Source organism: Neolamprologus brichardi, chromosome 23, assembly GCF_056152115.1.
Source record: "Neolamprologus brichardi isolate AB-2024 chromosome 23, ASM5615211v1, whole genome shotgun sequence".
In the NCBI taxonomy this organism is placed as follows: domain Eukaryota; kingdom Metazoa; phylum Chordata; class Actinopteri; order Cichliformes; family Cichlidae; genus Neolamprologus; species Neolamprologus brichardi.
The window spans coordinates 13,596,032-13,614,679 of record NC_142125.1 but is presented as its reverse complement, the minus strand read 5'-3'; the positions used below and the strand labels follow the sequence as shown (position 1 = coordinate 13,614,679).

The 18,648-nt window shown below is 39.2% G+C and overlaps 2 protein-coding genes across 19 annotated transcripts in view; both read left to right on the top strand.

The window, feature by feature from the left end:
* Positions 1 to 9,329, top strand: part of kif1aa (kinesin family member 1Aa) — a 49,541-nt gene extending 40,212 nt beyond the window's left edge. For 11 of the 18 annotated variants that reach the window (XM_035907452.2, XM_087836555.1, XM_035907451.2 and 8 more), the window contains 12 exons: positions 875 to 901; positions 3,023 to 3,137; positions 3,256 to 3,389; positions 3,490 to 3,551; positions 3,635 to 3,780; positions 3,914 to 4,099; positions 4,265 to 4,336; positions 4,447 to 4,568; positions 5,018 to 5,161; positions 5,251 to 5,443; positions 5,698 to 5,816; positions 5,906 to 9,329. In XM_035907452.2, the coding sequence (XP_035763345.1) occupies positions 875 to 901; positions 3,023 to 3,137; positions 3,256 to 3,389; positions 3,490 to 3,551; positions 3,635 to 3,780; positions 3,914 to 4,099; positions 4,265 to 4,336; positions 4,447 to 4,568; positions 5,018 to 5,161; positions 5,251 to 5,443; positions 5,698 to 5,816; positions 5,906 to 5,948 (1,363 nt within the window). In that variant the 3' untranslated portion in view covers positions 5,949 to 9,329. Of the gene's footprint in view, positions 1 to 874; positions 902 to 2,576; positions 2,601 to 3,022; positions 3,138 to 3,255; positions 3,390 to 3,489; positions 3,552 to 3,634; positions 3,781 to 3,913; positions 4,100 to 4,264; positions 4,337 to 4,446; positions 4,569 to 5,017; positions 5,162 to 5,250; positions 5,444 to 5,697; positions 5,817 to 5,905 lie in introns of all 18 variants that reach the window. The other 7 variants (XM_006790451.2, XM_006790448.2, XM_006790443.2 and 4 more) reach the window with 2 other exon arrangements.
* A 1,702-nt stretch (positions 9,330 to 11,031) lies between these two features.
* On the top strand, positions 11,032 to 18,647 carry scly (selenocysteine lyase). The gene is made up of 13 exons (XM_006790437.3): positions 11,032 to 11,126; positions 12,381 to 12,478; positions 12,800 to 12,909; positions 13,300 to 13,400; positions 13,501 to 13,678; positions 14,307 to 14,434; positions 14,739 to 14,894; positions 14,978 to 15,084; positions 15,195 to 15,231; positions 17,209 to 17,292; positions 17,430 to 17,529; positions 17,696 to 17,771; positions 17,878 to 18,647. Exons 2-13 carry the CDS (start codon positions 12,387 to 12,389, stop codon positions 18,029 to 18,031), a joined length of 1,323 nt encoding a protein of 440 aa, XP_006790500.2. The 5' UTR covers positions 11,032 to 11,126; positions 12,381 to 12,386; the 3' UTR covers positions 18,032 to 18,647.
* The last annotated feature ends 1 nt before the right edge of the window (position 18,648 follows it).

Genomic DNA, 18,648 nt, shown 5'->3' with positions numbered 1-18,648 from the left:
CTTCACCTGTTATGGTTTTTACATACCTTTCAAGCTCAAAAGACTTCCATAAATTACATAAATGTATGTGCTTCCTCCTCCTTCCTCTCCTCTGTGTGTTTTACAAATTGAGACATCCTTCAGGACTGATTTAATGTGGAGTGTCTGGCAGAAGGATGGAGGAGAGAGGAGTCGAGGAAGTGCAAAACAGAGAAATGTAAAAAGCCCAGAGTTTGCACAGCTTAATGTTAGCATCCCACCAGTAGAGGGCAGTAGGTTTCTTGTTTACAACTGATGAGAATTTAGGATTAAACAGCAATTGATTTGTAGATGGACCATTCGGTTAATAAATCAAGTAATTGCTGCCATAAAAGATATTATTAACTCTTTTTTTTTTTTGCTTCTTTATTAATATCTAAAATTACTTAACTCTCATCCTTGTATAAATCTTATGGTAGTAACTCTTATGTAGTAGTAGACTCCATAAGTATATTTACAATATAAGAAATATGAATGATAATATTGGAATTATTCACATAAAAAGTCCTGAAAATTATAGCGCATCTTGACCCTGCTTTTTTTTCTCATTGCTTAATCTCTCTTGTTTCCCGTATCGCCAAGAAATCTAACAACATCAGCAGCAGCATCGTCCAGATTTGGGTTTACTGCGTTTTAATGTAAAGCAACCGAGAGCTCCATACTGTACTAACCTCTAACCTCTGCTGGATCAGCCTTTCTTTAACCCTATGGGCTCAGTAGCCAAAACTTAAGCTTAATGGCTAAGCGCCAGATCGAGCTGCGGTCCAGTGTGGTCAGAAACTAACATCACAGTATATGATGCTAACATTTTTCTCCCTCCAGTCCACTAACAGAATGTTGTTTTTTGCTTTTGCAGACAGTTTCTTGATTCGGACATGCCTAGGTATATTATTTGCCTCTGTTTTCATGCTCTTAAGTTACACGAACGCCTCATCTTTCTAACGTCCTCCATACCCTGTCATCTCTTTTGTGATTTTGTTACCTTCTCTCTGACTCTGTCATTGCTGTCAGCATTTCAATTGTGCCTCTTTGCTTCTCTGGCTGTGTTGGATGTGTGTTTGAGCTTCTGTCAGGCCGATGACGGACGGGATCTGCATGGCTCTGCTTTGTTTCGCGTGGACTGTCCTTGGCTGTGTCTCTGCTGGAGGTGTCGTGGGGCCAGTATCAAACTCTCGGTTTCCACTTCAGCTGATGAGGCAGATTTTAGAACACGAATGTTTACTCTGTCTTTAGCCTGTTTGTTTACAAATGCTCCTTTATTTGCAGATTACATTGAGAAGGCAGTGAAGTAAAACTATAAAGAAGGTGCATTTGTACTGGTTACCAGTAGAGGGTGGTAGGAATCCATCACAGAAACATAGCCTAATTCTACAAAGGCAAACTGATATTTAAAAGAGGCTAAAAAGAGGTTATTTTCTGCTTTTGTCTCTCAACACTGTTTCTTATGTTCATTTTTTTGGCCTTTACAGTGAAGGAATATTTTGAATCCATGGATATGATTTTGTTAGTCACCTCTAATCCCAAGAGTCAGAGTGTTTCCCATCAAAGCTACAGAATATTAACAGGAACACTGTTCGCCCGCTATTTCTCAAGTGCTGCAATATGGATCACATCATTTACAGTACGCGCTCTGGCACTGATACTCCAGTGCGGCTATTAAAATGTATTCCAGTGAACCATTACCTCACCAGTAGCACTTTACACAAAATTGCTGCAATGTTGTGAATATTTTTAAATCCTACTCGTACCTCAGCGGAACTCTGCCAAACACCAGAAACAAATGGTTCCTCACATGTTATGCCAGGAGCATGACTTCAGTGCTGGCTCCCACATTTTTAGGAGGCAGTAAAGTGCAGAGAAGCACATGTTGGAGGGGTGCGGGGAGGAAATTGCTTCGTTGTAGTGTAAGCGAACAGGTTTCTACTACTGGGGAAAAAAGTGTGCATGTGTGAAGGTGTGAATTTGTATGAACTTGCTAATTGCTGGCAACAGAAAAGGCACCTCTCCTTTATTCACGCGAGCTCTGCGCATAGATGTTTGCTTTCTTCTCAGTGACACTCTGTTCACTTTCCCACAAGGTCACCTCAGTCCAAGGCCAGTGGGCCCAACATCTGAACCTCATGAAGAGTCCGTACGGCCTCTTTTCATGGCTTACAGAAACATTAGTTTCCTTTTACAGTTCTTGCTTGGATGATCTTTTTTAGATTTAAGGCAGCACCGGGCTACAGGCCAGAATAATAAGTGACTTCAGTGTGTGATTATTTCCCCTCGAGGGACACGAGGAAAAACTGTGTACATTAGTGTATGGAGTAAATCATCGGAGGAATAGAAAGCAGCATTGTTGTGCTTGAAGAATGGTCCCGTGCTGTTATTTGACCTTCTCTGACGTACAGTAAATCAGCCGTCCTCACAGAACCTCTCCGCTCTATCTGATGAGCTTTGATGAGTTATCAGTGTGAAAAAAAGGCAAACAGCATCCCAGCCACACAAGCACATAAGCACAACATACTTCCTGACTCTCACTGTCTATTCTTTTGCTGATTTCCTCTTTCTCACAGCATTTCCCTGGGAGTTGACCATAGGTATTTCACTGCCCTGTCCCTCATGTCTACCTGCTCGTGCCTCATCCCTCCATTGCCTTTCATATTCATCTCTGCTCTCTTTGCTTTTCTGTGATGTTTTATACAAAGCAAACATAACTCAGTCTGTTTGTTGCATGCAAAATGATCATATAAGCGCTTTTGTTTTATTGAAAACTAGAGAAATATTTACTAAAATGTTTATATATTGCACAAGTGGATCAGTAAATTGATTTTCTTCTGTTTATAAATCATGGGATTTTGGGATTAATTTTGGGATTTATCCAGTTTTTTATGTTTACATCTGCAGAGTAAACTTTAGCATGGGTTAAGCTCTGGCAGCTAATCTGTTGTTTTAGTAGAGGAACTTGAGTTTCGACTGCTGATTCAGTTTCTTGGCTTCTTGTCTCATCGGACCACCTCAGAACTTTCTTCCGGTTTGAGGCTGCTTGGGATAGCTCAATGCACAACTCCCTGCTCCTAAACCGAGTCACTCCATACGGGGAGAAGATCTATATGACCCTCTCAGCCTACTTGGAGGTACTGTACACTGCCTGCATTCATAAGAAGGAGAAATAGCTCTTACAGGATCAGAGGTGACGTGTGAGTTACTCTAGAGGAACAATGTTGGAAATGTCTCCTGTTTTATGAATTGCAGATGGAGAACTGCACGCAGCCTGCAGTTATTACCAAAGATATCTGCATGGTGTTTTACTCTAGGGACACAAAGCTCTCAGCTTCCCGATCAATTCGTAACCTTTTCGGTACTGGTAGCCTAAGAGCTGCAGATGGGTGAGGAATTTTAATCTTTAAAATCATCATTTAGCTAATTTGTTCTCTCTGATGATGTTCTATAAAATGTTAAATGCCCTCTCACTCCCGTTTTTTTTAGAAACCGTGTAACTGGAGTTTATGAGGTCAGCCTGTGTCACCAGGCAGATGCAGGAAGCCCTGGTAAGAGGCAAGAAAAAAATGGTACAGTTTTGCATTTAGCTCAGTCGTCCTGAACTTCTAACATTGCACCCATCCCTCACCAGGAATGCAAAGGAGACGCAGGCGGGTGCTGGACACCTCTGTGGCCTACGTCCGTGGGGAAGAGAACCTGGCTGGATGGAGGCCACGTAGTGACAGCCTCATTCTGGACCACCAGTGGGAGCTGGAGAAACTCAGCCTCCTCCAAGATGTAAGATTTGGCTCTGCTCTGTGCTTCTGATGGAAACCAGACTGGAATTTATCAAATAAACAGCTTTCCTTCCTAATTTCCACTTCAGGCAGGGGGCATTGTTTGCTGTTAGTGACTGATGTTTTTCTGCTAGGTGGAAAAAACCAAACATTACCTCCTTCTGAGGGAGAAACTAGAGTCCACGCTGCTCATGGGCCAGGAGACCCTTCAATCCTGTGTCACCGATGAGCTGAATGAGTCTCCTCAGCCTGCTGAGATGGACCCGGAGGTCAGCTGCAACGAAATCACCACTGAGAGGCAGAGGGAGCTCGCTGCTAAGGTCAGCCGTCTTTACCCTGTCAATAATTTATTTCAGGTTTGACTTTATTGTAACGGGTTCTGTTCATATAAACATTCCTGTCAAGCAGAAATGTAGTGCTTATCATGTCACACGTGATTTTGTTATATAACCCGACATTTTAAGCTCTCTCCTTTTTCCGTACAGTGTTTGCGGCTGCTCACTCACTCCTTCAACAGAGAATACAGCCATGTGTGTGTGAGCGCCAGTGAAAGCAAGGTCAGGCTTTAAGGGTTTACACACACACACAGAAAATCAGATTTCTGTTTTTGTCGTCTGAGTCCTAACATTTGCTCCGCTGTGGATCCGTTTGACTGTGTTCATTACAGATCTCTGAGATGTCCATCACAACGTTAAGAGAGTCCACTTCAATCTCTGCTCTTAACACAATCACCCCCTCCTCTACATGCCCTTCACTTGTTGAGGGCTGCTACAGCAATGCTGGACTCAGGTCAGTGCTCAGATTGACATGGTTGTTGTTAGTAATTATCAGAGCCGGTCTGCAGAGCAGAGTGTTGAAATTGGCTGCAGTTCACTTCCAGGGTGCTCTCAAGATGTTCCTCAAAGACATCTAAAATAAGTATTAACATCTCCTGCTGAAAAAACAAAAAAATATATTTAAAATGAATAAATAAAGTCGTAGTTCCAGAAACTCTTGACCTTAAGGTTTCCGCTTTTATACCAGACCCACATGTAATAAGACAGAGATATAGAGCTGACAGAGTTGAACTCTCTCTCTTTTAAGGTGTCTGACATGTTTCATGTGCTTATCATCAGAAAAAGAATCAGCAAATAGGTCTATTATTTTGAAATTCTCTGGTATTAACAGTATTTGGGTCCTGTAAGGCACAGAGAGCTCCTTTGTTGCTAGAGCTTAGATATTCTCTATTTTTACTGCAGACCCCCTGTCCCTCGCTCTCGTGTGGTTAGCTCCGGTCCTGATGCACAGCAGGACGCAGAGGCCAAGAAGTCCATCAGCGGAGCCTCTGAAACTAAACCTCAGACCCAGAAGTTTGTCCCAGATATCCAGGAGATTCGAGTCAGGTGAGGAGGAAGAAGTCATTTCAGAACATTTTATTATTTGAGCTTTACTTCAGACCCAAACATGCTATTATATCATCTTTATCTTTCAGTCCCATCGTGTCGAAGAAGGGTTACTTGCATTTCCTGGAGCCGCTCACCAATGGATGGGTGAAGCGCTATGTTGTCGTGCGGCGGCCGTACGTCTACATCTACAACACGGAAAGAGACGCAGTGGAGCGAGCTATTCTCAACCTCTCCTCTGCCCAGGTGGAGTACAGCGAGGACCAGCAGGCGATGTTAAAGGTTGGTGAACCAGACTCCTCCATCAACAGTTTTATTAAGTTATTTTTTAATGAACTTCACTTTAAGTCAGATCAACCCAACAGGTTTAAGTTACACACATCGCACAGTTAGTGAAAGTTAAGGTGCGCACTTTCAATTTAATAAAAATAGCAAGTTAAGGAAACAGGTAGAGTAGAGAGTAGAAAGTTGAGTGAGAATCATTCAAAACATTGCATTAAGCTTGCTGCATTAAGCTTTCGTGGCTCTCTCCACAGACCCCAAACACATTTGCTGTGTGCACAGAACATCGTGGAATATTGCTTCAAGCCACAAATGACAAAGACATGCATGACTGGCTGTATGCTTTTAACCCACTCCTTGCTGGAACTATCAGGTAAGTCAAAAAAAATCTCAAGGTGGAAAAAAAATTTGAACTGCAAACAAAATCTATTTTTAATGGATATTTTCTCATCTATCTCTCAGGTCAAAGTTGTCGAGAAGACGAGCCGGACAGATGAGGATGTGAAACAAGACATTTTAAAAAATGTCATGAGAGCAACTCAAAGACTATGATGTACATAGATCCTTGTCTCTATCCCGTTTCTCCTGCTGAGCCCCGTCTCCACCGCTACAGTCACCAACAACCATCTCTCTCCCCCGTACGTTCTCTGTTTATCACTAGTGTCCTCAGCACCTAAAGCACCCATTTCCTGTCAGGCCTATTCTGCGATGTGAGTCTTAGTCTGAAGAACCTCTTCAAAAACTTGTCACTGTACTGTACTGGAGTTTGTTCATAGCTGGACGAGAGAAGAAAATGGAGGGAGTAGCAACAGTTTCTTATCTCAGATTACATGCATATGGTAATGTACTGTAGTTGTTGTCGGTGACACATCAAGCCTTATACATCAGTTCTTTAAAAAAAAAAAAAAAAAAAAAAGCAGTGACAGGCATGTTTTCCTAAAGCTGCGAGGATAACATTGCTGCATTTGCATCAGTAAATAGAAAAACTCTTCTACAGCTATATATAAAGGTCTAAACTGATTTGCATACAACATACAGCTAAAAAATACGAAGGGACAGTCATGTGTCTCTCTCTTAGGAATATTTCTCTCTTCTTTCTGGTCCATAAATCCTGATATCCAGTAAGCTGCTTCCTCTTCCTAAAACTTCTAGAAACCTTAGCACACACAGCCTGGCACGGGAATGGCATCTCATCATAAACTTTATGTCGCTGTAGTAAATTCATGTTGTTTTTAGCTACTCGTAGGAGCACTGAGGGTACCTGCATTCCCACAAGAAGTAATCAGATGTCATGACATTAATTCTCCCATTTTAATCTCTACCTGTATTTTATTTGTTTTAAAATGTGATATATTTAGATATTTAACAGTTTTATTATTTATTTCTGCGTGTATTTATTTAAAAAAAAAAGCATTTATATTTCTAAAGTAGTAGTACAGTGCAATTTCTGCACACTGCACTTTTTAATGAGTTCTTTAAATGTTTAAATGATACAACCTTTTCCCCTCGCAATGAATATTACTGAAACAATTTAATAACTCGCAGCTTCTTTATGCTGAAAATTACTTGAATAAATACAATCTGATACGCGATTAGCATAGTCACAACTTAGACCCAGCTAACATGCATTTAAAATGCCCAGTAATTAGGTAGATGATATAAGTAGGTGGCCAGTTCATCCTCTGCTGCACAAAGCTACCTTATTCAATCAAAAGAAAAAGATGAAATCTTCTTCACAGTACAGAATATGAAGCTGTTTTTTTCCTGAATGATATGTATATTGATTGAATGTAGTGCCTCTCTTTTCAGGCATACTGCACGCTACAGTATGCCTCTGCACCAGTTGCTTTGAAACTACATCCTTCATGCTGCTAAAATACTGTTCTGGGAGTGTCTGCAGGTCATATCATCACTTTCTTGCCTTCCATCATCATCATCATCGTCATTTCAAGTCCAAGCAGAAGGTTTCATTTATGATATCATAAAGTGTGGAATTTCCATAACACAAAGCATACTCAGAGAAACATATTTCAGGATTTTCACTCATACAAATGGCCATATTAAAAGGAACCCTGACTATGACCACATGTATAGTTTATTATATTAACATTAAAATCACTTAAAACTTAAAAGGGATGCCAATAAATCCACTGTAGATGTGTTAGTAATTAAAGATTTGAACTCGAATGCTACCTTGGTTAGAAACACTGAACACGTACAAACTGCTGAGCTGATCGAATGGTCAGATTTTCACTTTTTCTGTGAACAGAGTCGTGACCTTTGGTTTGCTTTCAGAGCAGAGGGTTTACTGTCAGCAGCAGCTATTGTTTCCCATTTTTCAGGTTTCTTCAAGCTATTTTGAATCACTACCCAAAAACATTTGGACGCCTATAAAAAGATTGCTGGAACAGCATTTAGTTTCAATGATCCTTTCCAGCAGTATTTGTCAGCTTTTTTTTAGTGACTAAATGCATTAAATGCATTAGTGCTGAGAACCACAGGTTCTTTCTCCTTTTCTCAGCAGCAGGAGATTAATGATCATGTCTCTTGTTTCCTTACTGCTGGAAATTACAATCAAAAGTAGCAGGGATACTGTTTATGGTTTGTATACTGCAGGTTGTTAAAAAGAGCATTTAGTTTATGTCACTGACCCAGAATGCATTGCATACTAATAGTACTTGCAACAGTTTTATTGAATGTTGGCTATTTAAGGCATATTAAGGCCCACAAGTTAAATAGTCGGGGCTCCTTTTACACAGTTTTAGTCCTGTTGGCAAATTTTTGATGAAAATGCAACCATGCCTCTCGTTTAAAAACCCTCAACAGATAAAGCGTGTGAGCTGTTGTGAGAAGTTGGACTGATGAGCGTGCCTCAGGTCATCCAGCCTAGAGAGCACGCTCAGTGAGAGCATGACGTGTCATTTGAGAGTAAGTGAGAGTAAAATTAAACATAACTCCAGTTCAGTATGTTCTTAGTTTGGCTGCTGATGTAATACCTTCATTAACATCTAATAAGAAGTATCTTTCCAGAGGTTTTAAAGTATTCTGTGTGCTATGGAAATCATCAGTTCATCGACAGTTGTGACAAATCAAACAACCAGAATATTTTTTTGTAACAAACAGATTAAAGTGTACTTCAGGCCACCATATCTCAAACATGTTTTTGTCGCATCTCATTTCCTAAAATTCAACGTGGTCAGAAAAACGAATGCGTGTCCCCGGGTTTGCTCCAGTCTGGTCTCCATGGTGACTTTTTTCCTCATGTTTTTATTGGGCCTTTTAATGTACATCACATTTGAGCCAACCAAAGTTTTATTGTTGCAGTCACAAAAATGTAACACTGAATGTAAACTGATCTTTGAAAATACTTACTCTGCTGAAATAATCGTTTTGAATTGTCTTCACATTCCGGTTCCTTATTGATTGTAGGTAGGTCAATATCAGGGAACCTTTTGGAGGCTGTGGGACATAGCTGAAGCAGTCTGTCCACTAATGTATGGGAGGGTGGTGGTTCACTGTGTCCCAGCTGGGCATCATGTACAGAGTAATGCTGTAGGTTACCTTACTGTCGAGTTTTCAGTATCACCGTCATGCTCTTGGCAGCCTTCACTTAATCTACTTTTTCTAAACCCTCCCCTTTTCAAGGAACATCATTTCCATTTTTGTGCTTCCATATCTTTTTCACACCATTACTTTTCTTTCTCTTCAGATATTTTTTGCATTGTATATAAACATGATTGCTGTGAACACTGTATTATAAAGTTGCACCCATTTACAAATGGGCCGTAGTTCAGTCAATGTCTCTGAGTGTTGGAGTTTTAGCGTCAGCTGTTTGTGTACACTAAACACATTGTCATATATGAAATAAACATAGAAAATATGCAACACAAAAATTACTTCTCTCTTTTTTTGTTAAAGACAATACAACTTTTGTTTTTGCATTGTCAGTTGTGCAATCACAGATATTGTTATGATGTTGATAATGTTTATCTGGAAGACCCAAACTCAAAAACCCCAAATCAGACTTTAACGTACCGAAAGAGCTCAGCCATCAAAGGCCATCTGGCAGACTTTGCAGCTAAGACATAGATGCATCACTTTAGTCTGTCATGACATCAGTTACAGCTAACTGTTCCTCCTTCTGCATTGCTTGGCTTATCAGCTATTTAACAGGTAACTATGCTCAGCATAGAAACATGTCACATGTCAGTCCTTATCTTGAAGTGACTCTAAGCCCAAGCCAGCTGTATTAGTGTTAGAATTATGAAGGTGAGAACTGTATATTGGTGTTGTATGTTTTAATAGTACTCACCAGAGTACAAATCACACATACTTTTCATGATGCATTACACTGGAAAAAAATTGAGGCCTGCAGTTTGTGAGCTGTGAGCCCATAAAGTCATCAGGAAAGCATTCACTGAGTTCACAGGTTAAGTAGCCATGGTGGTTTTTCATACTCTTCTATATGACTGAAAGTCTTTGAACATAAAATTAAAGTCAGAATTCTGACTTTAATCTCAGAATTCTAACTTTTTTCTCAGATTTTTTTCCAATGGCGCTAATCCTCTTCCATAGCTTAGGGAACCTGCATCAATCTTTTATATACAGTTCACGTCATTTGTGAAAAACATTTCTGAAAATGACCGCATCATTTCCTCCATATTATGTAGTTGTAATAAAGTATAATACATATAAAGAAAATTAGTTCATATCTATATTTAAAAATGTTTCTTAAAGTTCATATCGGACCCGAGAATCCATTACTGGCCAGGCTCAGGGACAAGACGGAGACAAAGAATCCTGAACTGAAATCGTTGGGAGATTTCCACAACAGCTTCCAAAGCTAACAAAATAGCTTAAAAATTTTGTTTTCTAAAATAACTTTTAACTGTAAAAAGAAACAACTTTTTTTTTTTTAGTGAATCAGCCTTTTTATGTTAGAGTTAAATAAAGTTAAATAAAGCAGTTAAATAAAGGTACACTGCCTGTTTTTTTGAGCTCATGAAAAGTTGTATTTAGAGATGTGTAGCCCTCAGCTACGCTAAAAAAAAAAAAATTACAGACAAATTATGGATAATTATAAATTAAAAGTCCCAAATGAATACAGACTATTAAGAATGAATTAATCGGAGAACAACTACAATCAGAGAAATTAAATACTCCTGGCACTTTCAGCTCCCTGGCTGTTGCTAAGCAGCAGACGCCAGTGTTGCCATGTCTGTGTGTCAACGTTTTTTAAGAGCTGTTTCTAAAATAATTCTCTTCTTATTTTACTTACTCACTGTTAATATAAGTCTTCATCTACTAGATTTAAGTTGATGTTTTTTTTAAATTATTTTTTCAACATGGTACCTGCCGGACTTCAAACGAAAATAAAACTAACCCTTCTGAGTCTTCCCCAAGTTGTGAGGTGACAAATCTCTGAATAATTTTTGCTTTTTAGTAATTAATTATATTTACAAAATAAAGAATAAAATACTGAAGAACATGACAGTAACACTCAACTCTTCTACATAATAAATTAATATTTCTTGTGCGTTTTCTTCGAGATTTTAAACTGTGGGGTTTCCTTCAACAAATCTGGCAACCCCGTCTGGGACGTGACAGAAACATGCTAGCTGGCTGATGATTGACCCGTATAGTTGTAAATCCATTTAGGAAATCTTCACATCAGCCTTACAAGGTCAGATACAAAGCTTTGGATGTCCCTGGAGGATTCCGTTCCTTTATCAATTTAAGCTTAAAGGCGGAATCACAGTTAAATACGATCTTATAGCGAAACTAAGTTAGCTAAAAATTAGCTAGCTGCAGGCTAATGTGAGAGCTGTCACAGAAAGTTAGCGCTAGCTGGATAATGAAGAGCTCGAGCTGACCGACAGTGTCCCTAAAGATATCTGTGGTTCTTTTAATACGTTTTCTGTGTGCTGGTTGACTAGAACAGTGTTGTGAACAGGGCGCTATCAGCTGGATGTTACGTTTGCTGGCTACCGACAAGACACTGGACAACTATGACCATTAAATAATATTTATTAAGACTGTGTGTTCACTGAACTTTTAGTACTATAGAGGGTCTGCTAATAAGTGCGCATTTTTATTCATAAATTTGTGGAGCTGTACGTGACTAACTCTGCGTGATGAAGCAATCCAAACCGTGTGCGTGGCACAGTCACTAGAATTGGCAAGCATTCAGTTTGTGATGCAGAAAATCCATGAAAAAGTTTTAGATAAGTTTTACACTGCTGGAAATGCAGCGAATGGGACACAAGTTAGGCAGTCATTTAAGCTATTTATCACAGAGAATATCCAATCACTACGTTTCAGTTTCCCTTTTAATGTGCAGCTGTCACTTAAACATATAATAAACAGCATCTCTTGGATGAGAAATCCATTTAAATCCATTAAAAAGCAAAGAAGCAGATGAATTGTGAAATAAACAGAAGTTGCAGATTCAACAACACGTCTCTGTTTTCCATATCCTGTCAGTCTGTCTCTACAGATTACAGATCGCAGCCAGAGGAACAAAATCTTGTATTTTATGCAAAATAACAATAATGTGTATATCTTTGTATAATTAAAACAACTTACTGAAATAGATAAATACTTTAGTCTTTATTTATAATCCAGTTTTATAGACTAATGCTGGTATCACCACCAAAATATTTTGTAGTGACTGCAATTTTTACACTTTCGGTGGGCGGATTCAGGGTAAGGGTCTAAACTCATTTAGTCACATTTTGATGTGTGACTGAACAAAAAACTGAATCCCAGATATCAGAATAAAGTAAATAAAGGGACACACATGCAAAGTATCAGCATCTGCCGTCAGTGAATGTCATCTTATTTGCAGACAGACTGATGGTAGTTATAATCTAGTTATAATCTAATTTATCTACTCAGACATCCAGGTAAATGAAATAAATGTCATTTCCTCTCCAAGGGTATTATGGCCAAAAAGCTTGATGATGTCCCGCTGGTACAGGGTCCGACCTTCAGTGAACATAATTTTCATCACTTTTCTGAGATGAATCTAGACAGGTAAGAAAATAATGTTGATATATATCAAGTTACTTGTACAGCAGCTGTGATGCTGTAACTTAGGACTGCGGAATTAATATTGATTTAGAATAATTACTGAGGTTATATGTAGGTTTTAGAAAATTTGTGTATTTTCTCTAAATATTTTTCTTATTTTAAGAATGGTCAGAAACCAAAGTAATTGATTGCAATTTAAGTAATTGAAATTTCACTTTTTTATGAGTTGATCTTGTTAGTAGATGGTTTATTAATATGTTATGACGCATATACTTCCCATAGGACAATGCACAAAGTGTGATGAGAGTATTTTGTATATTTCAGGATCTACATGGATTACAATGCTACTACCCCTCCAGAACCAGAGGTGATTCAGGCCATTTCCGAAGCCCTCCAGGATGCCTGGGGAAACCCAAGTAGCAACTATATAGCAGGTGAAGAACGCTTGAAGCTGTGTCAAAACTAAAAGGTTTAAAATTATTGTTATTATTTTTCAATATTTTTCCATGTGTATTGAATAAAGTTTTGTGAGATTTTTTTTTTAATTCCATATTGTATGCGCAAATCCCAGCCTAGTGACAGGAATTGGACATTAGTGCTCTAACTCTGTATTCCTGTGTGAAATATGACAAGGTCACTCTACCAAATAAATACAATAGAAACTGTTAAATGTATGTTGTGTAACTGGAGGAGGGAATACAATCACAGCAGCTTGTGTGGATTAAACTTGTGGCTTTCTCTGAGTGCTGAATGTGTTTTTACTGTTCTAAGTGAGTTTCACTGTCAAAAGAGAATACATCTGTTTCAATCATTTATATTTTCAGGTGCTAAAGCTAAGGCTATCATCAATCAGTCCAGAGAAAATGTGGCAAGAATGGTTGGAGGGAAAGCAGAGGACATCATTTTTACCTCAGGCGGAACTGAGGTGGGCAGGGCTCTTTTCTGGTGCAAATAAGTTATATAAGTAATTTATGATCCTGGGACATTACAAACTGGTCATTTACAGCAAAGATTTTGTCTTTCAGGCCAATAACCTGGTGTTGCACACCGCTGTAGAGCACTTCAGGAAGCACTGCAGGGCTGCAGAACAAGGTGCAGGACACCAGAATGGATGCACAGGCCTTCCTCACATCATTACTTCTAATGTGGAGCATGACTCAGTCAAACTAGTTGCTCAGCACCTTGAAAAGGAAGGAAAAGCAGGTAGGAAGCCACTCTGTGTAGCTTTTATTAAAATAAAAGATTAATAAAGAAATATTTCCTGTATTACAAAGGACAGTCTATGCTTTTCTTTATTTTACTTAAAAAAAAAATCTGTCAATAACATGCTTCAGATTTCCTGTGGCTGAATCAAAATGTCTAAAATAAATATCAAGACAATTAAAGGTCTTAAATTATTTTATAACCCATTTGCTGCCAATAACATTAATGTCATAATCTTTTTTTTAATGAAGATGTAGTACCTTCTATGTGCCAACACGTAAGAGTGCTAACCCAATGGAAAACTTTAATTTAATTCTGCTTTTTTACATTTTAATTATTAATTATTGAGTTTCTGAAAAGGTCTTGAAAAGTACTGATTTCCATTTTTAAATAGTGCCGGATCCTTGATACTCTTCCAGTCATGGTTCATGTTAAATGTTGTCAAAGAAAAAGTGTATTCAGCATATAAACTGCTAAAACACTGCCTCCTGGTGGTGAAAGTTTTGGGTTAATTCTGTGGAGGGTAATTACAAAAAGTACCTTTAAACAAATCAAGATTTGCATAACCTAATGTAGGCTCCTTGCCTTTAATTACTCTCTCAACTTTGTTTTTTGTTTTCTTCCACAGACGTGACTTTTGTGCCCGTCTCTAAGGTGACAGCCCGGGTCGAGGTGGAGGATATCATTGCCGCTGTGCGCCCCAACACTTGTCTCATCTCTGTTATGCTGGCCAACAATGAGACAGGAGTCATTATGGTAAGATGAGAGAGAGGCTAGAAAATCCATCAGCCGAGTTTCTGCTACTACTAATCTATCCATTCATCAGTTTTTTTCCACTTACCCAGTTCAGGGTCGTGGAGGGGCTGGAGCCTATCCCTGCAATACTAATGTTAGAGAAATAATTTTTTGGGATCTTAAATTAGACGATTAACACGTAGGATAGTGTCTAGCTTTAAAGGAGCTTATTTTCTTATTAACTCATTACTTATAATTGCAATGTGTCTATGAGTCTATGCAGTTCTGTGTACAGCTGAATACTGAACCACCTTCTTGTTGTCAGCCACTTCAGGAGATCTGCCAAAGAATAAAGTCTCTGAACAAGCAGCATGAGCGCCTCAGGATCCTGCTCCACACAGATGCTGCTCAGGCCTTGGGGAAAATCCGAGTTGATGTCAGTGATCTGGGAGTGGATTACCTCACCATAGTGGGACACAAGGTCAGGATCTACTGTGTGGGACATCTTAAGAGCTTTTTATAGCAAGACTAAAATGTTATTGAGAGGTTTTGTTGTGTTTGTAGTTCTATGCCCCTCGCATTGGTGCTTTGTACGTGAACGGCCCTGGGACCAAAACTCCATTGTATCCGATGCTTTTTGGTGGAGGACAGGAGAGGAACTTTAGACCAGGGTGATGATCTTTACTGTAAAATACTGAATAAGAATGAAACACTGGTAATAATGAAATAAGTGCAGTTCTAATTTATAAGTGTCTCCTTTCTGTCTTTGTTATTATTACAGCACAGAAAACACACCGATGATTGCCGGTCTTGGAAAGGTGCGTTTCCTTCACTAAATGTACAGTACTGGAATGATTTCTAGGACTTTTCTAATGTTTCTCTTGAAGCATAAACCATTTATTTTCTCAATATTTTCTCAGTTAGAGGCCCTCAAAGTACAAAGGGATTGTTTAAAATAATTTTTCCAGCATTTTTTGTTTAATCAAAATTCATAAGTGAAGGACATATCCACATGACATTTTCTGGCCAATAATGGTTTAAACTGATGTATGAAACCTTGTATTTTATTAGTTGCATGTTATAAATACTTTATACATACAGCACTATTAAGTGGTACCACAGTTTCTTTACAATAGAACTGCAGTGGACAAATAACATGAACAAACACATGATATTATTTTGGTTTGTTGTACTGAATGTCTGCATTAATTACTATGGTTAAAAGCAGTCAATGTTCGATGACTAAAAATGGTTATTGTTAGGCTCTAGCTTGTGGTGGAGATGGAAGATTAATCAGTAATGCTCTAAATATAAATAATATGACACTTTCCAGCATTTAAAAAGCTTTCAAATACAGTGATTTATTGTAGGTGAATGTTTATTGATACATTGTTTACCACAGAATCTGTTGTGTTAGCATTATAATCATGGGCAAAGCAAAGCACTTATTATTGCTACAAATACTTGAGTTACATAATATAAATATTGTACTACAAGTATACTCACCAATCATTTAATTAGAAACACCATAGAGGTTCTCTTTGTCTCAGCTCTGAGTGTCAGGGGGTCCAAATAAAGTTGGAAACATAGCCACTTATCCAACTGTGGTCATGGGGAGGTCTGAACTGGTCCAGCAAGTATCGCTGAAACAGTGACTTTACTTCCCTAGTTTACTGATGAAAACTAAATCGCCATTGTTTCCACAGCAGTGGTCAGATCGTCACTTACAAAGGAAGAAATATCTGTTGAAGAAAACAAATGCACATGTGTTTGTTTTTTAAAATACATTTAATTGACAATTGATTTGGTTAGTAAAAGGATGTGAACAGACAAACAAAGCCAAAGCAGACTAAGGCTAGTGTTAAATCACATTTCAAAAAGTAACTATAAACAAGGGGACTATAGGGACAGAGCCATATTACCAAACAAGTAGATGGAACAAGTTGGTGAGGAATCGGAGGATGATTTTGAACTGATGTGCCAGCTGAGGCGGGAGCCGAAACCACAACGATGCAATGACCATGAAACAGACAAAGAGAGAGTAAGAAATAGAGGTGTTGGGTAGACACTAGAGGATGGGTATTATGAACGATACCCATCCCTAGGTACACCCTGAATCCAATGTTTTTGGACTGTAGGAGGAAGCTGGATTACCCAGAGAGAACCCTAAAATCCATGAACATGAGGATTACACAGAGAGAGACCAGGAGATTCAAATCTGGAGCCCTGTTCCTCCAAAATGACAGTTTTAACCACTGCGCCACCCTGAAGCAGGTGTTTATTAAAGGTTTCTGGAGCTCTAACCTCTAGAATCGACACTCAGACCTTAATTTATCGCTAGTAAGAGGTCAACGGTGTGCCAGAAAGAAGACTTCCCCTACTGCTATTAGTCCACCTGAACTAAACCAAAAGGCAGATTGGTTCATGAATTCATGTTATTTTACACTTTCTATTGTTTTATATTCTTTATATTGGCAGACAGAAGACTGCCTGAGAAACCTCCTGTGTTTGCCTGAACAACATTTTTACATTCTATGTGAACATTTTTGGCTTTTTTTGCCAGACAGAAAACTAGGAGGAACAACATGCAGGGAACGCTTTGGGGTGGAATCAAAGTCAGACCCTTGCAGTCTTTTGGCATATGGGTCACATCTGCTGCCAAGTGATTGTCCTTTTTTGCTTTATTGAATATTAAGCAGGTGTGGAGGTGTTTCTAATAAAGTGCTTGGTAATTAAATATCTGTAACAGTGTGCCTCTTTTAAAGCTACCTATTTATTATTTGTGTGTCTATTAGGCTGCAGAGCTGGTGACCTCTAATCTGTCAGATTATGAGAGTCATATGCAAAGAATTAAACTTTACTTAGAAGAACGACTGCAGGTGAGCTTGAGTCTGATGTGCACCTTAGTTTTGTTTGTTTGCATTGTGATGAGTGGTCTTGAAATTGTGGTTTTGACGGTCTTTCTCCTCGTTCTCTGTAAAACTTACTCCTTTGCGTTTCTTTCATTCTTCCAAAGGCCGTGTTTGCAGGCAGGATCCGCTTCAACAGCCATTTCCTCGGCTCTGATATCCTCCCTAACACATGTAACGTGTCCATCCTGGGCCCAAGAATACAAGGTGATGTCATGACTCTTCCCTTTCCTATGTCTGTTTTGGCTTGCTGGTCCCAACAGTGTCCTCTAACCCTACACCAATGTTTGTCAGAGGCAGGTCATGACCTGCACGAGGCTATTTGTAAACTACAAAGGCTTTGAATGATTAATCTCTCCCCCTCGTGCTTTAGGCTGGAGAGTATTGTCAAACTGCAGGAGGCTGCTAGCCAGCGTCGGCGCCGCCTGCCACTCAGACAGTGGAAACAGGTAAAAGAGTCCCTCTTTTCAGCTGTTATGCTTTTGTCCACACACTGTATTGTTTGCTGTTAGATAACACTCCTCTCCTGCTCTCCTCCTGTTTATATCCAATCAGACCTTCCCACATCCTTCTGAGCTGTGGCGTCCCCTCAGAGGTGGCAGCTAACGCTATGAGGCTGAGCGTTGGCAGGGAGACGACTGAAGCAGATGTGGATGCAGTTGTGGAGGACCTGAGGGAAACCGTGCAACTGTTGGAAGAAATGAACTGATGGCTTTCATTTGCACAAAGTTATTCTGCAGGTCAAATAAGAATGCACAGAGCTAAACATGCGCCATCTGTGTTTATCGACACTTTAACCGATCATGTAAAATGCATGAAATATTTCATATAAATAATAAAAATGGAGAACCCAAAGTGACCTTAGGGGTGATGTTATGTTAGGAGTGTACTCGGCTCCCATCACGTCATGTGAGGAGCTCTTCAGCTAATTGGAGTCGGGGAACATGTATGAGTGTTATGAAATAAAATATTTACATGCACTTTTAATATTTTCTCAAGTCAACGATGAAATGTTTCATGTGGTTTGTAATATTCTACATGTACCAGCTGCTTAGTCGCCCTTCTCTTTGATTAATTTTTAAAATAGTTGTAAAAAATGACTCTCATTGTAATCCACCATGCCTTGGCTCGGACTTCTCCCATTACTTAAGTTTCCGTGCTGCCTCAGCTCCCCCATCTCCAGTGAAGTGTGTGTGCATGTGCCAGCATATGGTCACTGCCACACAAAGAGAGAGCAGCAGGCCACGAGTGCTGCGCCTCCACCCGTCTTTCATTACCTTTCTTTCTCACCGGCTCTGACCCCCTCCTCTCTCCCCAACAGCTATG

What these genes read in the sequence shown, in the direction of transcription:
- scly (XM_006790437.3), top strand. Translation starts at nt 12,387, where the DNA reads ATGGCCAAAAAGCTTGATGATGTCCCGCTGGTACAGGGTCCGACCTTC. An exon ending in TGAAAAGGAAGGAAAAGCAG is followed by an intron (nt 13,679 to 14,306) that starts GTAGGAAGCCAC and finishes TTTCTTCCACAG; the next exon opens with ACGTGACTTTTGTGCCCGTC. An exon ending in CACTCAGACAGTGGAAACAG is followed by an intron (nt 17,772 to 17,877) that starts GTAAAAGAGTCC and finishes ATATCCAATCAG; the next exon opens with ACCTTCCCACATCCTTCTGA.